General features: G+C 35.4%; 7 protein-coding genes across 7 annotated transcripts; 2 read left to right on the top strand and 5 right to left on the bottom strand.

Moving 5' to 3' along the window:
* Window positions 1–608: 608 nt before the first annotated feature.
* SOMG_00061 (glycerophosphodiester transporter) lies at window positions 609–2102 on the bottom strand (the record flags this gene model as incomplete). The annotated part of the gene is made up of 1 exon (XM_056178860.1): window positions 609–2102. The coding sequence occupies one exon, from the start codon at window positions 2100–2102 to the stop codon at window positions 609–611; it is 1494 nt and encodes a 497-aa protein (XP_056035033.1).
* A 1195-nt stretch (window positions 2103–3297) lies between these two features.
* Window positions 3298–3822, top strand: SOMG_00062 (COMT 2 protein; the record flags this gene model as incomplete). The annotated part of the gene is made up of 1 exon (XM_056178861.1): window positions 3298–3822. One exon carries the CDS (start codon window positions 3298–3300, stop codon window positions 3820–3822), a length of 525 nt encoding a protein of 174 aa, XP_056035032.1.
* Window positions 3823–10257: 6435 nt separating this feature from the next.
* Window positions 10258–11503, bottom strand: SOMG_00063 (uncharacterized protein; the record flags this gene model as incomplete). Its single annotated transcript, XM_056178862.1, has 2 exons — window positions 10258–10288; window positions 10326–11503. The coding sequence occupies 2 exons, from the start codon at window positions 11501–11503 to the stop codon at window positions 10258–10260; spliced, it is 1209 nt and encodes a 402-aa protein (XP_056035031.1).
* Window positions 11504–12474: 971 nt separating this feature from the next.
* SOMG_00064 (L-asparaginase) lies at window positions 12475–13557 on the bottom strand (the record flags this gene model as incomplete). Its single annotated transcript, XM_056178863.1, has 1 exon — window positions 12475–13557. One exon carries the CDS (start codon window positions 13555–13557, stop codon window positions 12475–12477), a length of 1083 nt encoding a protein of 360 aa, XP_056035030.1.
* A 606-nt stretch (window positions 13558–14163) lies between these two features.
* Window positions 14164–14940, bottom strand: SOMG_00065 (3-oxoacyl-[acyl-carrier-protein]reductase; the record flags this gene model as incomplete). Its single annotated transcript, XM_056178864.1, has 1 exon — window positions 14164–14940. The coding sequence occupies one exon, from the start codon at window positions 14938–14940 to the stop codon at window positions 14164–14166; it is 777 nt and encodes a 258-aa protein (XP_056035029.1).
* An 827-nt stretch (window positions 14941–15767) lies between these two features.
* On the top strand, window positions 15768–17249 carry SOMG_00066 (transmembrane transporter; the record flags this gene model as incomplete). Its single annotated transcript, XM_056178865.1, has 1 exon — window positions 15768–17249. The coding sequence occupies one exon, from the start codon at window positions 15768–15770 to the stop codon at window positions 17247–17249; it is 1482 nt and encodes a 493-aa protein (XP_056035028.1).
* Window positions 17250–18616: 1367 nt separating this feature from the next.
* mmf2 (mitochondrial matrix protein) lies at window positions 18617–19056 on the bottom strand (the record flags this gene model as incomplete). Its single annotated transcript, XM_056178866.1, has 2 exons — window positions 18617–18683; window positions 18740–19056. 2 exons carry the CDS (start codon window positions 19054–19056, stop codon window positions 18617–18619), a joined length of 384 nt encoding a protein of 127 aa, XP_056035936.1.
* Between the last annotated feature and the right edge of the window lie 202 nt (window positions 19057–19258).

A 19258-nucleotide genomic window follows, 5' to 3' on the forward strand; every position in this document is an offset into this window, starting at 1 on the left:
TAAGAATGAAATAATCAGAAAGTAAACAAAGCAAGAAAGACGGTACTAAAATGATAAAAGATTCCGATTAGAATAAAATTTTCTTAATGACAAATATTTTATTCTCAATAAAGTATGAATTTTGCCTTATGTATTTTCGTTATTCTAAGGGCTAGGAAGACAATTGTGGAATAGGTATCATGTCATTTCACGACCAGTTCATTACGGTAACATCTTGTGCTAGTCTACTCCTTCCTCGTAGTTTGTTTGTATATTAATAAAATCTCATTCTAGAAAAATCAACACATTCTGTTCTAAACATGTCAAATTCACCACGTATAATCATTTCATGATGGAAATAAATAATTAAGGAATAACATGTAAAAAGGAAAAAAAGAGAATGAACTCAAAGACAAAAGATGTATGCAAATAAACATAAAGAAAACCAAAAAAATTCGTAAGCTTATAAAGAACGAGGAGTATCCGAAATTAAACAGTCTTACAACATAGCTTTTCCTGTTTTTTTTTTTTTTTTGTTTTTGTTTTTTGTTTTATTTTTTCAGGTTCATCAAAAAAACAAGCAACTTATAAAACATCTGATCTCAACGATAGACCACTGTTCATAAATCTTAAAAATCAGGATTGTCGCGTAACGATTTCGGGTCAATTCCTTCAAGTACACAACATTCCAAAAATCGGTCGTTTTCTGTCTCAACACAGGATTGTCCAACATTTGGAAGAAAAAAGGAAAGAAAAGCAATAAAGAAATAAATCCCACTAGCAACATAAAAATACTTCTGCAATTGATCACCTCCAAACACATAAATGCCTGCTATAGCTCCACATCTTGCAGCTGTCACTGCAATCCCACAGTAGAGACCTCTGATAGGAGTAGGCGAAGTCTTTGCTGATAGAAGCCTAATGTTACTTAAAACACCAAATTCACTTAAACTTAGAAAGACTCCATAAAGGACGCAAAAGCCTGCTATTTTTCGAATCAGTTGCGGATAGAATCCAGACATGAAAAACCCAACAGTCCCTTGCAATACCATGCCTACAATAAGGCAGTACTTTGGCCCAATCACATCACTGAAGTATGCACCAAGCAATGACCCAGGTACGCTGAATGCTTGAATCAGTACTGTCCATCCAAATGTTCTTGCTATGGAAGCATCACTGGGCAATAAGCTCTTAATAATCGAGCTTGAGTAAAGAGAAAATGCACACACAATCAAATCATTTGCAAACCAGATGATCGAAGTCAAACATAGTCGTGGTCCATACATTTTGGCAACGGAAAGCCATGGGACTTTTCTAATCGATACTCGATGAATGGTATAGGCTTTAACTTCTTTCATGCGAAGTCGAAGAATCAAAAAAACAATCGGGAGAATAACACCAAAACCGATCGAAAGTCTCCAAACGATCCTTAAATGCTCTTGACCGAATATACATGCCAAAATATAAGGTACCAAAGCTCCCAAGACATGTCCAACAACAGTAGCAGTGTCCGTTACAATGACAAAGATGGCATGGCGGATACCAGAACGAATTTCAGCAGAACTTTCCGAAGCCGAGATGGAACCACAAACAAATTCAGCACCAACCCCGATTCCCAAGAAAAAGCGATATGCGATCATCGCTTGCATCATGCCGTTAATACTTCCGTGATAACCATACGCTCCTGCACAAAGAGCAGTAGCAATAATTAATATAACAGTGGATGTAATCATGCCAGCTTTACGTCCAAGTACATCGGAGAAGACTCCAAAGAATAGTTGACCGACAATCGTGCCGATGTATGAACCTGTGCTAATATGCTTGATGTTGTGATGCTCTTTGCTTTCCTTTGGGTACAACTTTTTAAGAATAGTAATCACCATACCGATACTGCTGAGACAGTATCCATCTGATAAGAGAGAGCTACCACAAACCGCTACTTCCAAGTATTGTTTCCACGTTTTATAGGGCTTTACTTCGGGCGGTTGGTTGTCTGCTTCTTTTGTAACGTCGATGAAATCCACCGATGAATCAAAGGACTTTTTAGACTTTGCATTTGGTGGAACTTGTATACCAATAAAAGTATCTTCATTCGAGGTTTCCGACTTTTTTGTCTCCGACATTTGTATATCAGATCACACTAGACAAGCATAGACACTAATGAAAGGGTTGCTGTTATATGAGTGAATTTTAGTAAGTTATCAGATGGCATGAACGAAACCTCTCTCCTATATAGTGCAACTCTGAGTCCGCTCTGTGTTAACCCTAGGGCGGAAACTACTGTCACGAGATATAGTTAAAATTTTACCTGGGACATCCGAAGTGAGCAGAAATTTCATCTGCCAATAAAATACCGTAAGCGTTCTTATATGAAAGTCTTTCATCAGATATCTCATCTGGGTACGTAAACAGACGAAAAATTCTGAAGAGTACGAACGTATGTAGATTATTAAGCTTATTCAGCTTTATAAGCCAAGGAAAACAACATTTTTGAAATAAAAAAAAAAAAAAAAAAGGATAAAAGACGAAAAACTATGAGAAACAAGATGAAGAGAGTTGGAAGTAGTGAATAAACACGTGAGATTCTTTAAACCGTCTGTGTTAGTAACTTAGCCAGTATCATATATAAGCTTTGAGTCTGGAATGTATTGAAGAGTTGTATCATTTTCGTGTTTATGATTTAAAAAAGCGACTATTCATCCAGGATATAGAGGGTAATATCGCCTTTGGAAGCATAAACTGATACCTCTAAAACCCATTCACTTCTCAAAATCAGCGCAGAATTCTTTTTTCTATATAAATGGGTAAACTATTTAGGAAGGTATAGTCATATCAAGATTGTTTCTGTGTTGCCTAGTAATGAAAAGATAAGAAGATCACTGCCATTTTTATAATTTGGAGCCTGAAAAAACAAACAAAAAAACCCACAAAATTATAATAAAAGACCTTACAGAATAAAAAAGGACCCTAGTTTCATTTGTTAATGGTTCATTCATGTTAGCTAAGCGTGCATTCAGGAAATCTTGTTTCATTATCGACATATTCTTGGTCAAATTATATTTTCGTCTTTTATCTTTTATCTATTTTTTTTTATAAATATTTGCACCGTTCCTTCGATGTTTCCAGAAACATGAATTGTAATTTTCGTGCTAAAGGAAAAAAAATGTAAGCGATCTGATAAAATTTAGAAACCGGAGACCTCAATTAAGATTATGTCAAAGGTATTCGAGGAAAGTGTGGAAAGTCTAAAATTTTATCAGATTGATTAAACAATGGTTTACCCTTCCGTGATAATTCTCAAAAAAGAAACCCCAGGTTATGGTGGAATTAGGCGGATACCTTGGCTATTCTGCGATTTTGTTTGGTAAAGAACTTTTACAGAACCCTGCCGCCCATTTCTATAGCCTGGAAGTCAATTCTACCTTTGCTGGAATGGCTTCCAAGTTGATTGATTTGACAGGACTTTCTCACAAAGTGACGATCCTTGCCAGCTCTGCATCAGAATCGTTAATTACATTACAGAAAACGTTGCAAAAAGAAATTCCAGGATTACACGCATTTGATTTTGTTTTCATCGACCACTGGAAAGATTTGTACGTTCCCGACCTGCGAGTGATGGAATCTTTGAATCTAATCGCTCCAGGAACTGTCTTGGTGAGCGACAACATCTACAATCTAGGTGCTCCAAAATATGTCGAATACATTCAAGGTGCTCCCGACTCCAAGCGTGAGCACAACGCCAAGGTTCGCAATGTTAATGGGCACGACTTTGTTGGAAGATGGGATATTGTGTACGACTCGAAAACCGTGCCCAATGTGTTTATTTTTGTATGGGGTGGATGATTTGAGAAAAACACGTCGTAATGAATTAAGCTAAAAATGATCCTATGATCCTTCGTATACGGCTTACAGTAATAAAACCTGTATGCTCTCTTCTAGGTATTCGTATTTGGAAGAAAATGTTTTACTTTACAAACCTAGAAGACATGCGAGATGTTGTGTATGAAATGTGGGAAAAGCCATTCCCCGTGGGGCCTTTTCAAGGAAAAATTTGAACAAAACAATCAAAAAATAAATGTAAGATTCAGCTTCTTTTACCAATTTTCCAATGACATTGGCGTACATTCAAATCTGATGCTTTACTTGCTATTGATATATGTCTGTTGTAACTATGCTTTATAGGGCTTTGTCGCAAATTGAGGATTTATTGTGGTATCTGGATTAGTTTGGAGCGAAAAAATGTTTAGTAAAGATGTTTATATAAGAAAAAAAAAAGATCATAATAGAAATAATGTAGCAGATGAAATGGGACATGTAGAGTCTTTTTTCACAATACCAAAAATAGACGTGGAGTTAATTTTCCCTTATGACAAACAAGCTATAAACAATTTAAAAGAGTAGGAAAAAAATTAACGAACATTAATATAAGCACTACAAAATATTAAAGACTTTTGAAAGATTACTCTTTCTTGTTTTCCATATTGCTATTTGTATTTCAGTCTAAATAATTGGTTGCCGTCCATAACCAAGTCCCTTTCTTTTCGCAGTTCCCTTTGGTTATTCGTGAACAGTTTTATTTCATACTTCAGATATCCTTTTCAACTAAATTTAAAGTATTATAAAGGAAATTAGTCAATTGCTTCTTATTTCAATGCAGTAATGTTTCAGATATTTGATGGGGCCTCCAATGTGCCTAGTGTAATTTTTATGCTAAAAGAATGTCCAAAATTCTTCAAGTACGAGGTCTGAGTTTTTTCTGAATATCATCTGAAGTTGCACATGTTTTACTAAATGGAGTATGTTAACGCCCTGTATTTTCCTTTTTCTTATCCTTGATATTAAATAAGGCTACATCAAGTTAATGCTTACTTTATAACTGAACGATCTTGCGTCTGTAGTACTACTATGACTTTGTTAAGTATTCCACTTGCTGTGCTCATCGGTACCTGGTGAATGAAAAGACATATCTCACAACGTGCAATTGTCCAATGGCTTTTATACTGAAAAGGTAATTCAATAAAATCAATATGTACTACTTACATGATTTTTTTCAATGATCTTTTATGGTTTTCCATTAAATATTTTCTTAAACTAAAGACTAGCACAATGCTGTTGGTCAAACAATCGCTCATATGTCAAAAAAAAGCTTGTTTTGACATTTGAAACTTGAATGACGCTTAATAAAATCGTTCAAAATATTGAAAGGGAACTACGTCTTTTCGATAATGATAATGTGAACAATAAACAAATGAGACAAATACTATGGAAAAATTCGAAGATTGAGTACACGGAAATAATAAATAAAAAATTTTAAAGTAACACGAGAAGCTTAAGCTGACTTTTTGTAACTACCGCTAATATCTGAAGAAATCCAAGTCGTTAAAATTCAGCTGCCTTATCTTTTTTTGAAAATAGAAGTGGATAATAGATACAATAACCAAGGTGTGTCAATTCACCATTACACTCACACCTTCAATGAGTAGCATACCAGTTCCCAGTTCCTAGTCAGATCAGATTGAATCTGATCTGATAATCAATTTCTGGCAAAACAATCTTAGTTTTTTTTTTTTTTTTTTTTGCTTTGCTTCGTTGTTAGGAACAGCCTGATGTAAACTTGGAAGTTGATGAATGTGAAAGCGTGGCTCACTGTTAGTTTTCTTTGCTATACAAGGTCGGATTTTCGGGTTCTCCATCGATTGTCACCCTCTTCTCAATGATTTTGTTTCAATTCTACCCTGTTTTAAATTAATACAAGCTGCGTGCTCTTTTAGTGAGTCATTTTTTATATCCTTGGTTGGGTATTTCTGCTGCCTATCCTCAGGGCAATACTGAAGGAAGGGTTTCAAATAAAGTACCGATGGAGACAAGTCCCGTTAACAAGTGAGCAAAAATTGTAGATTATGGTGATGTACCCTTAGCAAACTGTGGCAATGTTGTATCTTTTTAATGGTTGAAAATGGTCATGTGTTGATACATAAACCAACTTTTTATTCTAAGAAAGACAATTATGCTTAAGATCGAAGGGTATTGCCAAGGCTGGCTACCCTTGGCGTTGGTCATACAGCTGTGCTTCCAATTCTACGGGCTTCTAGTGGATCTGACCCAATATCTATCATTCATTTTCATAGTCATTTGGACAACTGGAAACCCAAAGTGTTTGGAGGCGGTAAATTCAGTGTCGATAGTATTCACGGTAATTAAATTTTAGCATGCTAGTCAATAATGGCTAACCTCTAATAATTAAAACATTCATGGCAGAATTCAAATAACCCTTTTTGGTTTGTCAGTGATGATGATGCCGATTGCGGATTTAAATCATCGAAGCTCGCAAAATCGACACAGCTGAAAAAATGCTATTATTAAAGTAAAATTTGTAATCGACTAGACGATGACATCGCAAACTTGTCTATTGAGATTGACGTCCCCGACTCCGCCTTTGCTCCTGCCACGACGGGGACGTCTGAAAGCGCAGGTTGGACCGCTAGGGAACGGCGTACAATTTTCCGTGGCTTGGATAGAATAAAACTAGTAGGTATAAATATCATTGTAGTAGCACCTTATAATTTTGCTGAAGTTAGTACATTAGCTGCCGCTATACCTTGTTAATGACACCAGTGGGCAATCAGCAGAGTCTATTTTACTAGTTGTATGTATATTCTTTTTTCGGAGATGTAAAACTTAGCTACGATAACAAATAAAGGAACAATTCCTTCTTCACGTAATAAAGAATCTGCTTGTAAACTTCACAGCGTTCAATAACTAAAGGATAAAATTTGCTTTCCATTCTTGGGTTAAAAAAAGAAAAGTAAATGTATGATTTTAAAAAAAACAGTTTTTGATATCTGATTTTTTCCTTTACTACAATAAGGAAATTCATGCACAACATAAATACGCTTACCATTGTCACGGGCGAAGTCTCACTTGTTATGAGAACAAGTATTCAGTGGAAATGATGTATGTAGTAATAATTCACTAAGTTGTATGTTTGACTTTTAAGTTGGATGCTTTGGTACTACTTGGATTAAATAGCAATAGCTCCCAGGGATCTGATTCACTAACAAAGTGTTATGAACAATTTATTTAGCTAGATCAGTCAAATCTTCCAATCTGAAGATTTGAGCTCTCAGCATAGGTATATATATCTTTCTAGGATTAGTCAGCTTCTTAATAACCTTAGTTCTAGATTTCTAAAATTTTCAATCGCAAAAATGAACATTTACTTTTTGTAATAACGCATTCGATAATACAATGTGTTTACTGTATCAAGATATTAGTAATATCGTATACCAGTTATGACACCTCCTCCCTTCTTAAGACGCTTTCACTTACTTGAATTGAAAGGTCTTGTTTTCCTTGCGGTTCTATCGAGATGAAGCGCTGTGGTTAAGTTCAACGAGTTTTGCATCTGCTTTCTGTTGAACAATGTGAGTGGGGATCCAAGTGACTGAACGAAGGTAGTCGTTTGACAGTTTCGTATGGTATAAACAGTAATAAAGCGAAGGCTTTTAATTGTTGTCGACGTCTAATATACGGTCGATAGTTATGTTTGCTAGAAAGTTGTTTGCATGTGAGTCTGCGTTGTATGGTTCGAGTTCAGACACATGAAATGATGCAGGATATCGTCTTCGTATTTCACAAGGAAAATTTAAAGTATAGTTGTGTTCTGCAACTTTCTTTTTAATTTCGAATGGTCCGACAAACGTTGGTTCCAGTTTGTTGTTTTGATGAAAGAATCCCACTTTACCATTCTTAATGAGTACTTGGTCACCGGATTTGAATATCGGCGGTATCTCTGTCTTGCGATTGTAGTTTCATTCACTTTTCGTATGTGATTTCTGATGTCGTGAACAGGTTCTGTCTATGAGGATAAAAATAATGTACCGAGATCGTTTTTTAATTGCATATCCGATTTTGTTAGTATAGGTTGTATACCACATGCAGCCTTTATTGGGCTTACTTTGGTAGCGCTATGTTCAGCAGAGTTGTAACATAACTGTGCTTTCTTCAAATATGTAGCCCAATTTTCCAAGTTGTCATGCATATAGCAACGTAAATATTTTTCGACTATTTGGTTAACACGTTCAGTTTGTCCATTCGTTTGTGGATGAGATCCAGAAGATAATCTGAGTGTTACATTATGATCTTTGAGGTATTGTTTCCATTTATCAGAAATGAATATAGGTCCTCGATCGGAAACTATGTCTCTTGGTTTGCCGTATACAGCTACGATGTGAGATTCGAACATTGCGATCAGTTGTTCTGCGGTCGTGGTTGTATTACAAGGAAGAAACCAAGCCATTTTGGTGAAACGATCAACAATTGTTAAGATGGCATCTTTACCTTGAGATACTGGTAATCCAACGATAAAATCCATAGAATAATGTTGAAACGGTTTTTCTGCAATGGGCAGTGGTTGTAATTGACCATAGCGTTGATGATTTCGAGTTTTACTGTGCTGGCATATATCACAATTTTTAACATACTTTTGGATATCGCTTGTCATTCCTTGCCAATAAAACTTTTCGCGAATGCGATTTGTTGTGGACAGCTTTCCTCGATGTCCTCCTGAAATAGGATGGTCATGGAATTGATAACATATCAACTGAACTAGTTGTGGAACTGTTGGGATGATAATTTGTCTTTTATCATTAATGATGAGGCCGTTTATAATTGTATATTGCGGATTGTCGTTGTCTCCATTTAGGATTCTTTGAAAATTTTTATGATTGGAGTATTCTTTGCGAACGTAATCGAAAACATTTGTTAGATAATTTGCTTCACTTAGTTGATTGATGGCAGTGATTTTATAATCTGGGCGACGTGAGATTGCGTCTGCTGGTTCATTCTTTCGGCCAGGTCGATATTGAATTTCGAAATTGTATAGTTCCAATTCTGTTGCCCATCTATTGATTTTGGAACGAGTATCTGTGCGAATTTTTGTAAACATAGATGTTAGATTCTTGTGATCCGTTAATATTTGAAATGGTGTTTCTGTGTGAGCTAAGAAATGATACCATTTTCGGAGAGCAGCAATAATTGCATAGGCTTCTTTTTCCCATGTTGGCCAAATGCATTGACGATCTGTGAATGTTTCTGAATAGAAGGCTATTGGATGATAAACGTTGTCTTCTTGTTTCTGCGATAGAATGGCTCCTATGGCAAAGTCGGAAGCGTCAGTTTCTAATCGAGTTTCTTTTGTTGGATCATAGTGTTTTAACATAGAAACGTTTTCTAGTTCTTTCTTGATGTTGACAAAGGCTTCTTTATGACGATCGGTCCATTTGTATTTGACATTCTTTTTTGTTAAATCATATAACGGTCGTGCCAATTTTGAAAGATTCGGCATAAATCGTCTAGAATAATTAACAAAACCTAAGAAAGATTGTAGGCGTCGCAACGTATTGGGTTCAGGCCAATTTGTAACAGCTTGAATTTTTTCTGGGTCAATCTCAAGTCCTTGGTCGGAGAAGATATGACCTAAAAATTTGACTTTCTTTTGGAAAAAGGTACATTTCTCTCGATTTGCATATAAATGTGCGTCTTGTAGCTTCTGAAATACTTTTTGTAAATGTTCCTCGTGTTCTTTTTCTGAAGAGGAAAATATCAGAATATCGTCCAAATAAACGATAATGAAAACTCCAAGGTATGGAAAAAGTGCTTGGTTAATATATCTTTGAAAATTTGCTGGCGCATTGGTTAATCCAAAGGGCATTACTTTGTATTCAAATGCTCCAAAGGGTGTCTTGAAGGCTGTCTTTTGTTCATCGCCTTTTCGAATTCTAAGTAAATGATATGCTTCTTTCAGACCAATTCTACTGAAGACTTTGGCTCCGCTTAGCCAATTTATAATTTCTTCGAAATTAGGTAATGGATAATTATCCCTCTTTGTAATGGCGTTAAGTGGTTTGTAATTTATAACCATAAGATATTTATCTGTTCCCTTTTTTGGTACAACTATAGGAGCACACATAAATTTTGATGAGCTCTTGCGGATTCGGCCTTGACTTAATAATTCGCGCACCTTTTCGTATATTGTTGCGTATTCCTTTTGTGTATAAGGCCTTAGTTTTGGTGTATGATCTGGCAATTCGTTTGTAAGTTCGATCTTTAAATCACTATTTGAGTGTTCGGGTAACGGATTATTTGTAGGATCTGTGAATACTTTGTCGAACGGCACTAATATTTCATGAAGTTTATCTTTGTTTTCGTCGGGGTTATTATTCTGGTCCTTGAGTTTGTCACAGTCAAATAAGCTTTTCCAGCTTCCTAATATCCTTTTTATAAGCGTCCATCCGATAAGAACTGGATTCTGTGCCTTTGTTGTAATTATAAACTTTTCGTAATACGTTCGATCGTTGTGTTTTACTGGTAATGTTAAACTTCCTTTAACTTCGAGTTTGTCTTCCGTTATACTCTCGAATATTCGATATTCTTTATTGAATTTAATTGCAAACTGTTTGGCTAAATCCTCTCTCATTACTGACACATTTGCGCCTGTGTCTATGAACGCATTGACCTTGCGGTTTTTGATTTCCACATCAGAATATTGAGAAAATTCATCATCTTGATACTTGGTTCTTCGCTCTCTCGAATATAATTTATTTATATGGATGGTTGTATTTCTCTTAGAGTCCATATTAGGTTCTAGTATTTCATTTAACTTTGGTTTCGCTTCATTTTTGGAGTCGTCAAAATGTTTGGTTTGTTCGCGCTTATTAGGTTTCCAAGTTTTCAGTTTCGGTGTTGAAAACTGTTGGCGTGTATATTTCGTTGGTTTTGGAAGTGGTGTATACCATAACTTTCTCTTTGTCTGTTTCCTTGCTTGATGTATATCCCCTTTTTCATACCCATGATCTAGAAGAAGGCTTCGGTGATTCATTTTGAGACTTAAAAAGATAGTAACCCTATTATGTGTTTCTCGATCTAAGCTTTTAAGCCATTTCTCATAATCATGAAAATCAAGATCCAAATTTGGTGTTTGTTCTAAATATTCATGCAATGTTTCTAACCAAGAATCACTTATTCCATTTTCAAGGGTTTGTTCAAAGACGTATTCGAAGGTTCTGTTCTTTCCGGGTTTTTTCACAATCTCTTTAATTTGGTTTTGATAATGTTCTCCAGTTCTATCATAAAGATAGTTGATTTTTTCACGATCAGTTGGAAACACTAGTGGAACTGTTTTGAAGATCATTACCAGTGCATCCTTGAAATCACTTAAGTTTTGGTTGTTTTTTCCCGTAAATGTTTTTGGTATGTATCTTCTGACTTCGTCTAGGTATAAATTGTATTTTGTGCCATAATTCTGTGATATCAAGTCGATGATGTCTAACGGGCTCTCATAGATATAATCTTCGTCAATCTCCATTTTACTCATTTTTTCGGCCATCCTTTCTTGATTCATGGCCATGATTTGATCAGACATCATTTTGTTATGTTTAGTGTATTCCTTTTGCAACGCACGCACTTGTGTTTGCATTTGCTGAAGAGCAATTTCAAATCCAGCGTTTTCAGATTCCACTTCCATTTTTTATTCGAATGAATCGTACTTAAAACGAAAAAGATTTCCACTTTCAGATTGGAAGATATATTTGTCACAGGACGAATTTCTTTTGTTATGAGAATAAGTATTCAACGGAAAAGATGTAAGTAATAACAATTAATAAAATAGTATGCTTGACTTTTAAATTGGATGCTTTTGTACTAAAGAAAAAAAGTAATAGCTTCCAGGGATCTGATTCACTAAGTAAGTTGTAAGGACAATTTATTTGGCTAGATCAGTCAAATCTTCCAATCTGAAGATTTGCCAGGTAATTTGCATTTTCTATAATTTGTAACAAAGTCTTTGTCTAAAGCTATTTTCTTTGTCTTCTTTCAATTCTTTGTTTCAAGAGTTTCTTTGTTTATTTATTACTTTTATGAATCCTTATTGTTATACGATAATAATATCAAAATATTAGTAATATCGTATACCAGTTATGACAAAGGTAAAGATGTTCCCGTTTTGAGGAACCGGAGAGAAAATTCAATTCCGTTATACAAAGATGACACTGGCAAGGCTAAAAGTAACTTGTTTAAAAGATTAAATATATGCAAAATAATTGAAATAAAGTTAATATGGAATAACACTGAGTTGCAACTCCAAAAAGTAGCACTGAGTAATAAATTTAGCACCCATAAATGCTTCAAAAAACTCGAACTTCCGCCATGCTGGTGGAAGCATTGAAAGCATTAAATTTACCACTAAATTTGCTTTTTAGTCATCTTACTAAACGATTTATACTCGTGTGACTTTTATTATCTTATGCAAACGATATTCGAGGTATTTGATTTCATTAATTAATCGTGAAAAAGGGTTTCCAGAACATATAGCATAAGACTCGTTTCTATATGTTGGCAAAAAGTGGCAAAAAAAGAGAGAAAGAGAGAAAGAGAGAGAAAATACTTGGGTTATTAACATAAAAAGAGAATAATTGATAGGAAAAAACATAACCACTTTTAAAACTCAAGTTGGAACATGTCAGTTATGTTTTGAATAGAGTAACCCGCATTAATAGCAAGCATGAGCATGTATCTAGCCTTCTGAGGATTGTGGAAATAAGCGGGAATTCCATTATAGGAATAATCAGAATATCCGTCCATAGTTCTGTGACTGTAAACAACCGGGATACTATGATTACGAATTAACCCATCAACTACTTCGTTGCCAGGATTCGTCCAAGAAGCTGCACCCATGCCAGCTAAAACCAAACCTTTGGAACCAAAGTCTACAGCGGATTTTGCTAATTTTGGATTCAATCCTTGATATCCATAGAGAATATCAACTTGCGGTAACACCGTGGTGTTTTTAACATCGAACTGAACTTTACCAACAGGTGTAGCAGGAGTGTAATAGAAATGAGGTCTTTGATCCACAATCATACCAAGGAATCCTGCCTCATAAGATTTGAAAGTATCAAGGGTATTTCCATTCGTTTTCGTTGTATAAAAGGCAGATCCGATACGATCATTAAGTAAGATCATTGTGCCTCTTCCAACAGAACGATCAGAGGCGGCCACAGAAACGGCATTTAACAAATTCATGGGGCCATCCGCGCTAATTGCAGTAGATGGCCTCATTGAACCAACAACCACAATTGGCTTTGTAGTGTTTACAGTCAAGTCCAAGAACATTGCGGTTTCTTCGAGAGAATCAGTACCATGTGTTACGACAACTCCGTGAACATCATCTTTGGCAACTTCATTCAATATCAAATGAGTCAAATTTAAAACGTTTGTAGGAGTCAAGTTTTCACTGCCCACGCTAGTCACCTGGATCCCACGAACATTTGAAACATTTTTTATAGCGGGAACTGCTTCAACCAGTGCTTTAACGCCTACCGCACCAGCAGTATAATCGGCAGTCTCACTGCTTGATGAAGCAGACCCAGCGATGGTGCCTCCCATAGCAAAAATAGTGACATTGGGAAGCGAAGCGTTAAATGAAACTAAGTCCGATGTATTGTAAGAGCGTTTATAAATCAAAGTCGGTTGGCATAGTGATACAGAGAAAAAAAAGAAAGCAATGATGGAACTCCACATTTTGTATTGAAAGTCGATACGTTATGGAAGCACTTGAAGATAATTAGCCATTCTTTAAATATATATATATATATATTTGTATAAGAATTAAACCAGCGAAATCGAAAACGTATTAGACCTTATCTCATCTCAATCCATCTAAGGATATCGGAAATAAGATACCTTTTCCTTAGGAATGTATCTCCGTTTGAAGCGACCCGAAAGGCATTTTTCTTTTTGATAGAAAGAAAGAATCTTTATCATTATGAGTTCACTAGCAGCTCGAACCATATTTAAAAATTTAGTAAAAAGTTCCTTGATTGTAGCATGAAAGTTTATTTCAATTTATCTTTAGCAGTTCTGTATATGTCGGCCACTGTTACGACGGAGGACGGACGGGCCAAAAAGACTTCTGGCTCCCTCTGCTCCTTCATAAAAGAATTGAATGATAATATTCATTGAAATGCTATCTTGAAGGTCATTTTACATATTTCTGCAAGGGATATTTCAGTCCGAGATACCATCAAGCTTAAGAGTTCAAGGTAGAAATAAGAGAAAACCACAGTGAATTGTTTTTTCTACAGAAAATTTGTTTGAGCTTCATAGTAGTAGGATATAAAAAAATTATTATATAGAAAAGTCGTTGTTTTCGGAATAGATATCTTCAATCAAACATGGATTACCAGCAAGTAGGCCGCCATCAACATACAGAGTTGTACCAGTAATGAAGGAATTTTTTGAATCGGCCAAGAAAATGACTGCACGTGATACATCCTCAGGAGTTCCTAATCTTCCCACAGGGTACCATCTTTTCATTCTCTCATTAATGTCGGGATGCTTTTTGACACGCTCATCCCAAGCTGGACTCCAAACTGTTCCAGGTGCGCATACGTTTACTCGGATTCCCAATGGGCCATACCGAACTGCCAAAGCTTTAGTGAGATTTTCTAAACCAGCCTTAGCAGCGCTATAAGCTGGAGAGCCAAGGTAAGTATGTCCATTTACGGAACCAATATTAACGATACTGCCACCTTTTCCTTGTTTTACCATATGAGGAATAATGTACCGTTGAGTAAGATAATTACCTCTAAGTACTAGTTGAACATCGTGATCCCAAGATTCATGAGTGAGTTTTTCAAATGGTGTGTCATCGGCGGCCCCAGCGTTGTTTATCAAGACATCAATTGGACCTAGTGTTTGAATGACCTTTTCAATGGAATGTTCTATTTGCTCGGAGTTGGTAACATCTGCCTGCAAAGTAATTGCAGTACCATGAATTTTTAATGGTTCTACAACATCGATTCCTGCTACTCGGTCTCCTAGTTCGCTAAACATTTTGCACAAGACCCGACCAATTCCTCCAGCAGCTCCAGTAATTAATACAACTCTTCCTTCAATTGTCATAATAAAAGCATAAAATCTTGAAACGAGTAGGTAATAATGAACAACAGATACAGTGTCAATTTTCACCCTATGACTTATTTATATGAGAAAAAAGAAAGATATAATTTGCAAATAAAATCAATCAACGGACAAAATATATACAATTAGTTTATTTATCAATGCAGTTACGAGGGCACCACATATTGCTAAAATTGAAGCTGGCAAAGCCGTTTATCAATGAAGTTGACTGAAATTAACTTAAAACTAAGAACTTCGCCTCATAAAGATAGGATTATGGGGTCGTAATTATGATTGTTAGTATAATCTTATCAGTACTAACGTCGATTGTTATGGAGCATATTTGGATTTCCTCCTATGAGTCACTTTCATTGCCGAATAAAGTCATAGTATGTCGAGAAGAAAAGAAATATTTTAGGAAACTAAAGCAATTGACAATTTATTTTTATAAACGCTTTCCAAATGAAATGAACAACCCGGAAGCGATTTGAGATGATAGTTTCAAAATGAACTTTTGTTGGAAAACGTTCTTCCACCACTTTGTACATTACGGTTCAATTGAAGATAGAAAAAAACCATGGTGATAAACTTTGATTATAGTCATTGTATGCTAGGTTTGATAACGCTAAGAACTCGAAATTTTTTTAGCTGTTTATATATAATGGGAAATATTTTCGTTTAAATCTTCAATCACATTCGTATCATCAAACAAGAAGCTTATATATAGAATCTGACAAGAGGTCGCCAAACCTTTGTGAAAATATACCGAGTTCTTCATACTATCCATAGAGGACATCTTACTAGGCACTAGGCACCGTGAGTTCCTTAAAATGGATTCCAGTTCGGAAAAAAAACAAGAAAAGTTCGGTATCGAAAAGGAAACAATAGCTGAGTATGGAGAAATCGCCAATGCTCCGTTAAGCCTATCTTCATGGATTTACAAAAGACCAAAGTTTTGTCGCTTTAAAGGTCTGGCGTACGGAAGTGCATTAACACAAATCATCGTTGTGTCATGGGTCTGCTTCTTATGTCCAGGAATGTTTAATGCTTTATCCGGCCTAGGGGGAGGAGGTGAGGTAAACGCAAATGTAGCGAATGAAGCCAATGTTGCCTTATATAGCACTTTTGCTGGACTTGGTTTCTTTGGCGGATCCATTTGCAACTTGATTGGGGTGAAACTATCACTTTCCGTAGGAGGTACTGGGTATATAGTCTATACAGCTTCCTTTTTATGCTATAAACATGTTTACAACAGGGCTTTTGTCATTTTTGGGGGTTGTTACTTGGGCCTTACCGCAGGAATACTATGGGCAGCTCAAGGAGCTGTTATCATGTCCTATCCTCCAGAAGAAAAAAAGGCTCGTTACATAGCTATTTTTTGGGTCATTTTTAACATGGGAGCTGTTATTGGAAGTATTGTTCCTCTCGCACAAACGATGCATTCATCACAAAATTCTGCTGGAGACGGAACATATGCCGGTTTTATCGTGCTCATGGCCTTAGGCAGTATTCTTGCGTTACTCATGGTTAATCCAAAAAAAACTGTCAAGGAAGATGGGAATTTGGTTCATGTTAAAAAGAGTATGGGATGGAAGAAAGAATTGCTTGGTTTGGTCCAAATACTATATAAGGAATATTGGATCCTACTTCTCTTTCCTATGTTTTTTTCTTCCAACTGGTTTTATACATACCAGTTTAATGATGTCAACCTAGCGTATTTTAATATTCGTACCCGTGCCCTAAATAACTTGCTGTACTGGTTCTCTCAAATTTTAGGCTCTGCTGCAACGGCAGTTCTTTTAGATAATCCTAAAATGAACAGAGCTGTTCGTGCAAGAGTTGGATGGGTTTGTGTCTTTGTATTGGTTTGTGTTATTTGGGGTGGAGGTTTAGCATTCCAATTGAAATATACCAGACAATCGGTGAACGCTCCTGATTTTGAGAAAGTAGATTTCACTCATTGTGGATATACCGGTTACGCATTTTTGTATATATTTTATGGCATCATGGATTCTATATGGCAAAATTACTCTTATTGGATAATTGGCAGTCTCACTAATGATACAAACAAACTGGCAGTTTATATGGGATTCTACAAATCATTACAATCAACAGGTGCCGTGGTAACCTATCGTCTTGATAGTCTAAATGTACCTTTTATGCATTATTTTGCTAGTTGCTGGGCCCTTTTGTGTGGTTCTTTAATAATTGCTTATCCCATTATTTGGAAAAAGATTACGGTTACAACAGAAACTGAAGAAGATTCAGCTGCTCTGGTAAATGGACAAGAAGCTGTAATAGGGGTACCATGATTATTTAAATTTGGAATCGAATCTGTATACTAATGTGACATTTTTTTATGAGTTAAATCATCGGCTACCTTTTCATTCTATCTTTTTACGAGTATGCTATTTTTCAATTTATAGTAAATATTATTTGTTTGGTGTGTCTTTAGACTTCGACATGACGCGCATTTACTTATTATCAGATCATATGGAGCAAGTCCCGTTGAGAAACTACCATCGTAAATTTAGTGTTTTCACATTTTCCGGGAAATATAGCTTCGTATACCTTTACCATAAAAGTTTTTAATAAATGATTCCTTTTATTTTCTTCTTATTATCTCAAATTTATTTAGTAAAATCTACACAGAGACTTGCTTCTTTAACAATTCGAAAATGAATCAATTTTCATTTCCGACTTTATTTAGTACTCTCCATAGGCTTTTCAGTTGACATAACTAAATTTTGTATTCGTCTGAATGTATAGTCAATTTATTTGGCGTAATACTCAACTCCAATTACCGTAATGGCTTAATGTTATTGATATTAATCAACGTAACAGTTTCCAACTTGTTGCAAGACTATAGTTCTTTTTGGAATAATAATACCAAAAAAAAAAAAAAAAAAAAAAAAAAAAAAAGTATATACATCTGAATGTCGGTTCTTTCAGCATGCATTTGTTTATGAAACCCTAATTAATAACTAAAATACCTTCACGGATTTTTTGGGGATCCAGATGTGACGAATGTTTGAAATGATTTTCTTGCTCATCTTTTAGCCATAGCTGTTTTTATTCCACATAATCCCTTGATCTAGATTATGTATTGAATTGCAGCCTCATCAGCTTAGTTTTGATTTATTTTATAAAAAAAAAAAGTAAAATAAATTTGCACAAATTAGTCTAGCAATTTTACATGGAACTAGAACCTACTGATATTACTTGTATGCAACAAAAATTCTTTTAGAGATAATGAATTAACAATGGCTTTTTCCTTTAGAAAGTGTTGCCTAATCCCTGTTAAATGTTGGACTCAATATGGTATCGACTATTCACCTCTTCACTCAAAATTGAACAAGGAAACTTCAAAGTAAAGTTTATTTTATAATTTTGAAAAAAAAATTTGTAAATATAATGAATTATATGTTGGTTATGACTCACTAGCTTTGAGAGAACCAAATGTTTGGCTCTCATATTGACAGCAGTCTTACTTTGCTGGTTTCATCAATGAAATGGTGAATCATGAAGTTAAATGTAAAAGAAAAACTCAATCAAAATCCTCTTCATATTTCGATACAAACAACGTGTTTCCCTTTATTTGCAGCTTTCTACAAAGTAGAACAATAAATATCAACGAATTGGTATTACATAGTAGCAGAATGAAAATAGGAGATACGTCTTACTCTGCAGCAATGCATTCGATTTCTATTTTGATACCCTTGTCTTGAAGAGGAATTTGACCAGCACTGGACAATTAGCATCATATTCTTTTAGTTCGTAATTATTTTTTGTTATTACATACGCAACAGTGGTACGAGCTGGCATTGGATGAGGCAGTATTTCTTTGTACACCTCATTCATAGCAGAAAAATCATCGATATCAGCCAGAAAAATGTTAACCTTTACCAATTTTTCCAGGCTGCTACCCGAAACCTTGAGGACTTCAGCAAGATTTTCGATAGTAACACGAGTTTGTTCTTGAATTGTACCATCAACGACCCTTCCGTCTCTTAAAGCAGCTTGGCCAGAACAGAAAATAAGACCTGCCGATTTGACAGCTTGGTTATAAGGTCCTCCAACTGCCAACTTAGGACTATTGCTTACAACTTTAGAACCCATATTGAATCAAATATCAGAAAAGCAATTATTAAAGATTATTTAAACAATTGAATACTTGGGCTGTTCTGGCCTGTATTTATGTCTGCTCTATTGATAAATATTTTCATAATTACTATCTTTTTGGAGCCTCCTAAATACATTGGCAGGTGACCCCCGCAAACCCTCATATCTAAGACTGATTGGGATTTTAATGTGAGTCTAT

The sequence above is a fragment of the Schizosaccharomyces osmophilus genome, chromosome 1 (genome assembly GCF_027921745.1).
Source record: "Schizosaccharomyces osmophilus chromosome 1, complete sequence".
NCBI classification, from domain to species: domain Eukaryota; kingdom Fungi; phylum Ascomycota; class Schizosaccharomycetes; order Schizosaccharomycetales; family Schizosaccharomycetaceae; genus Schizosaccharomyces; species Schizosaccharomyces osmophilus.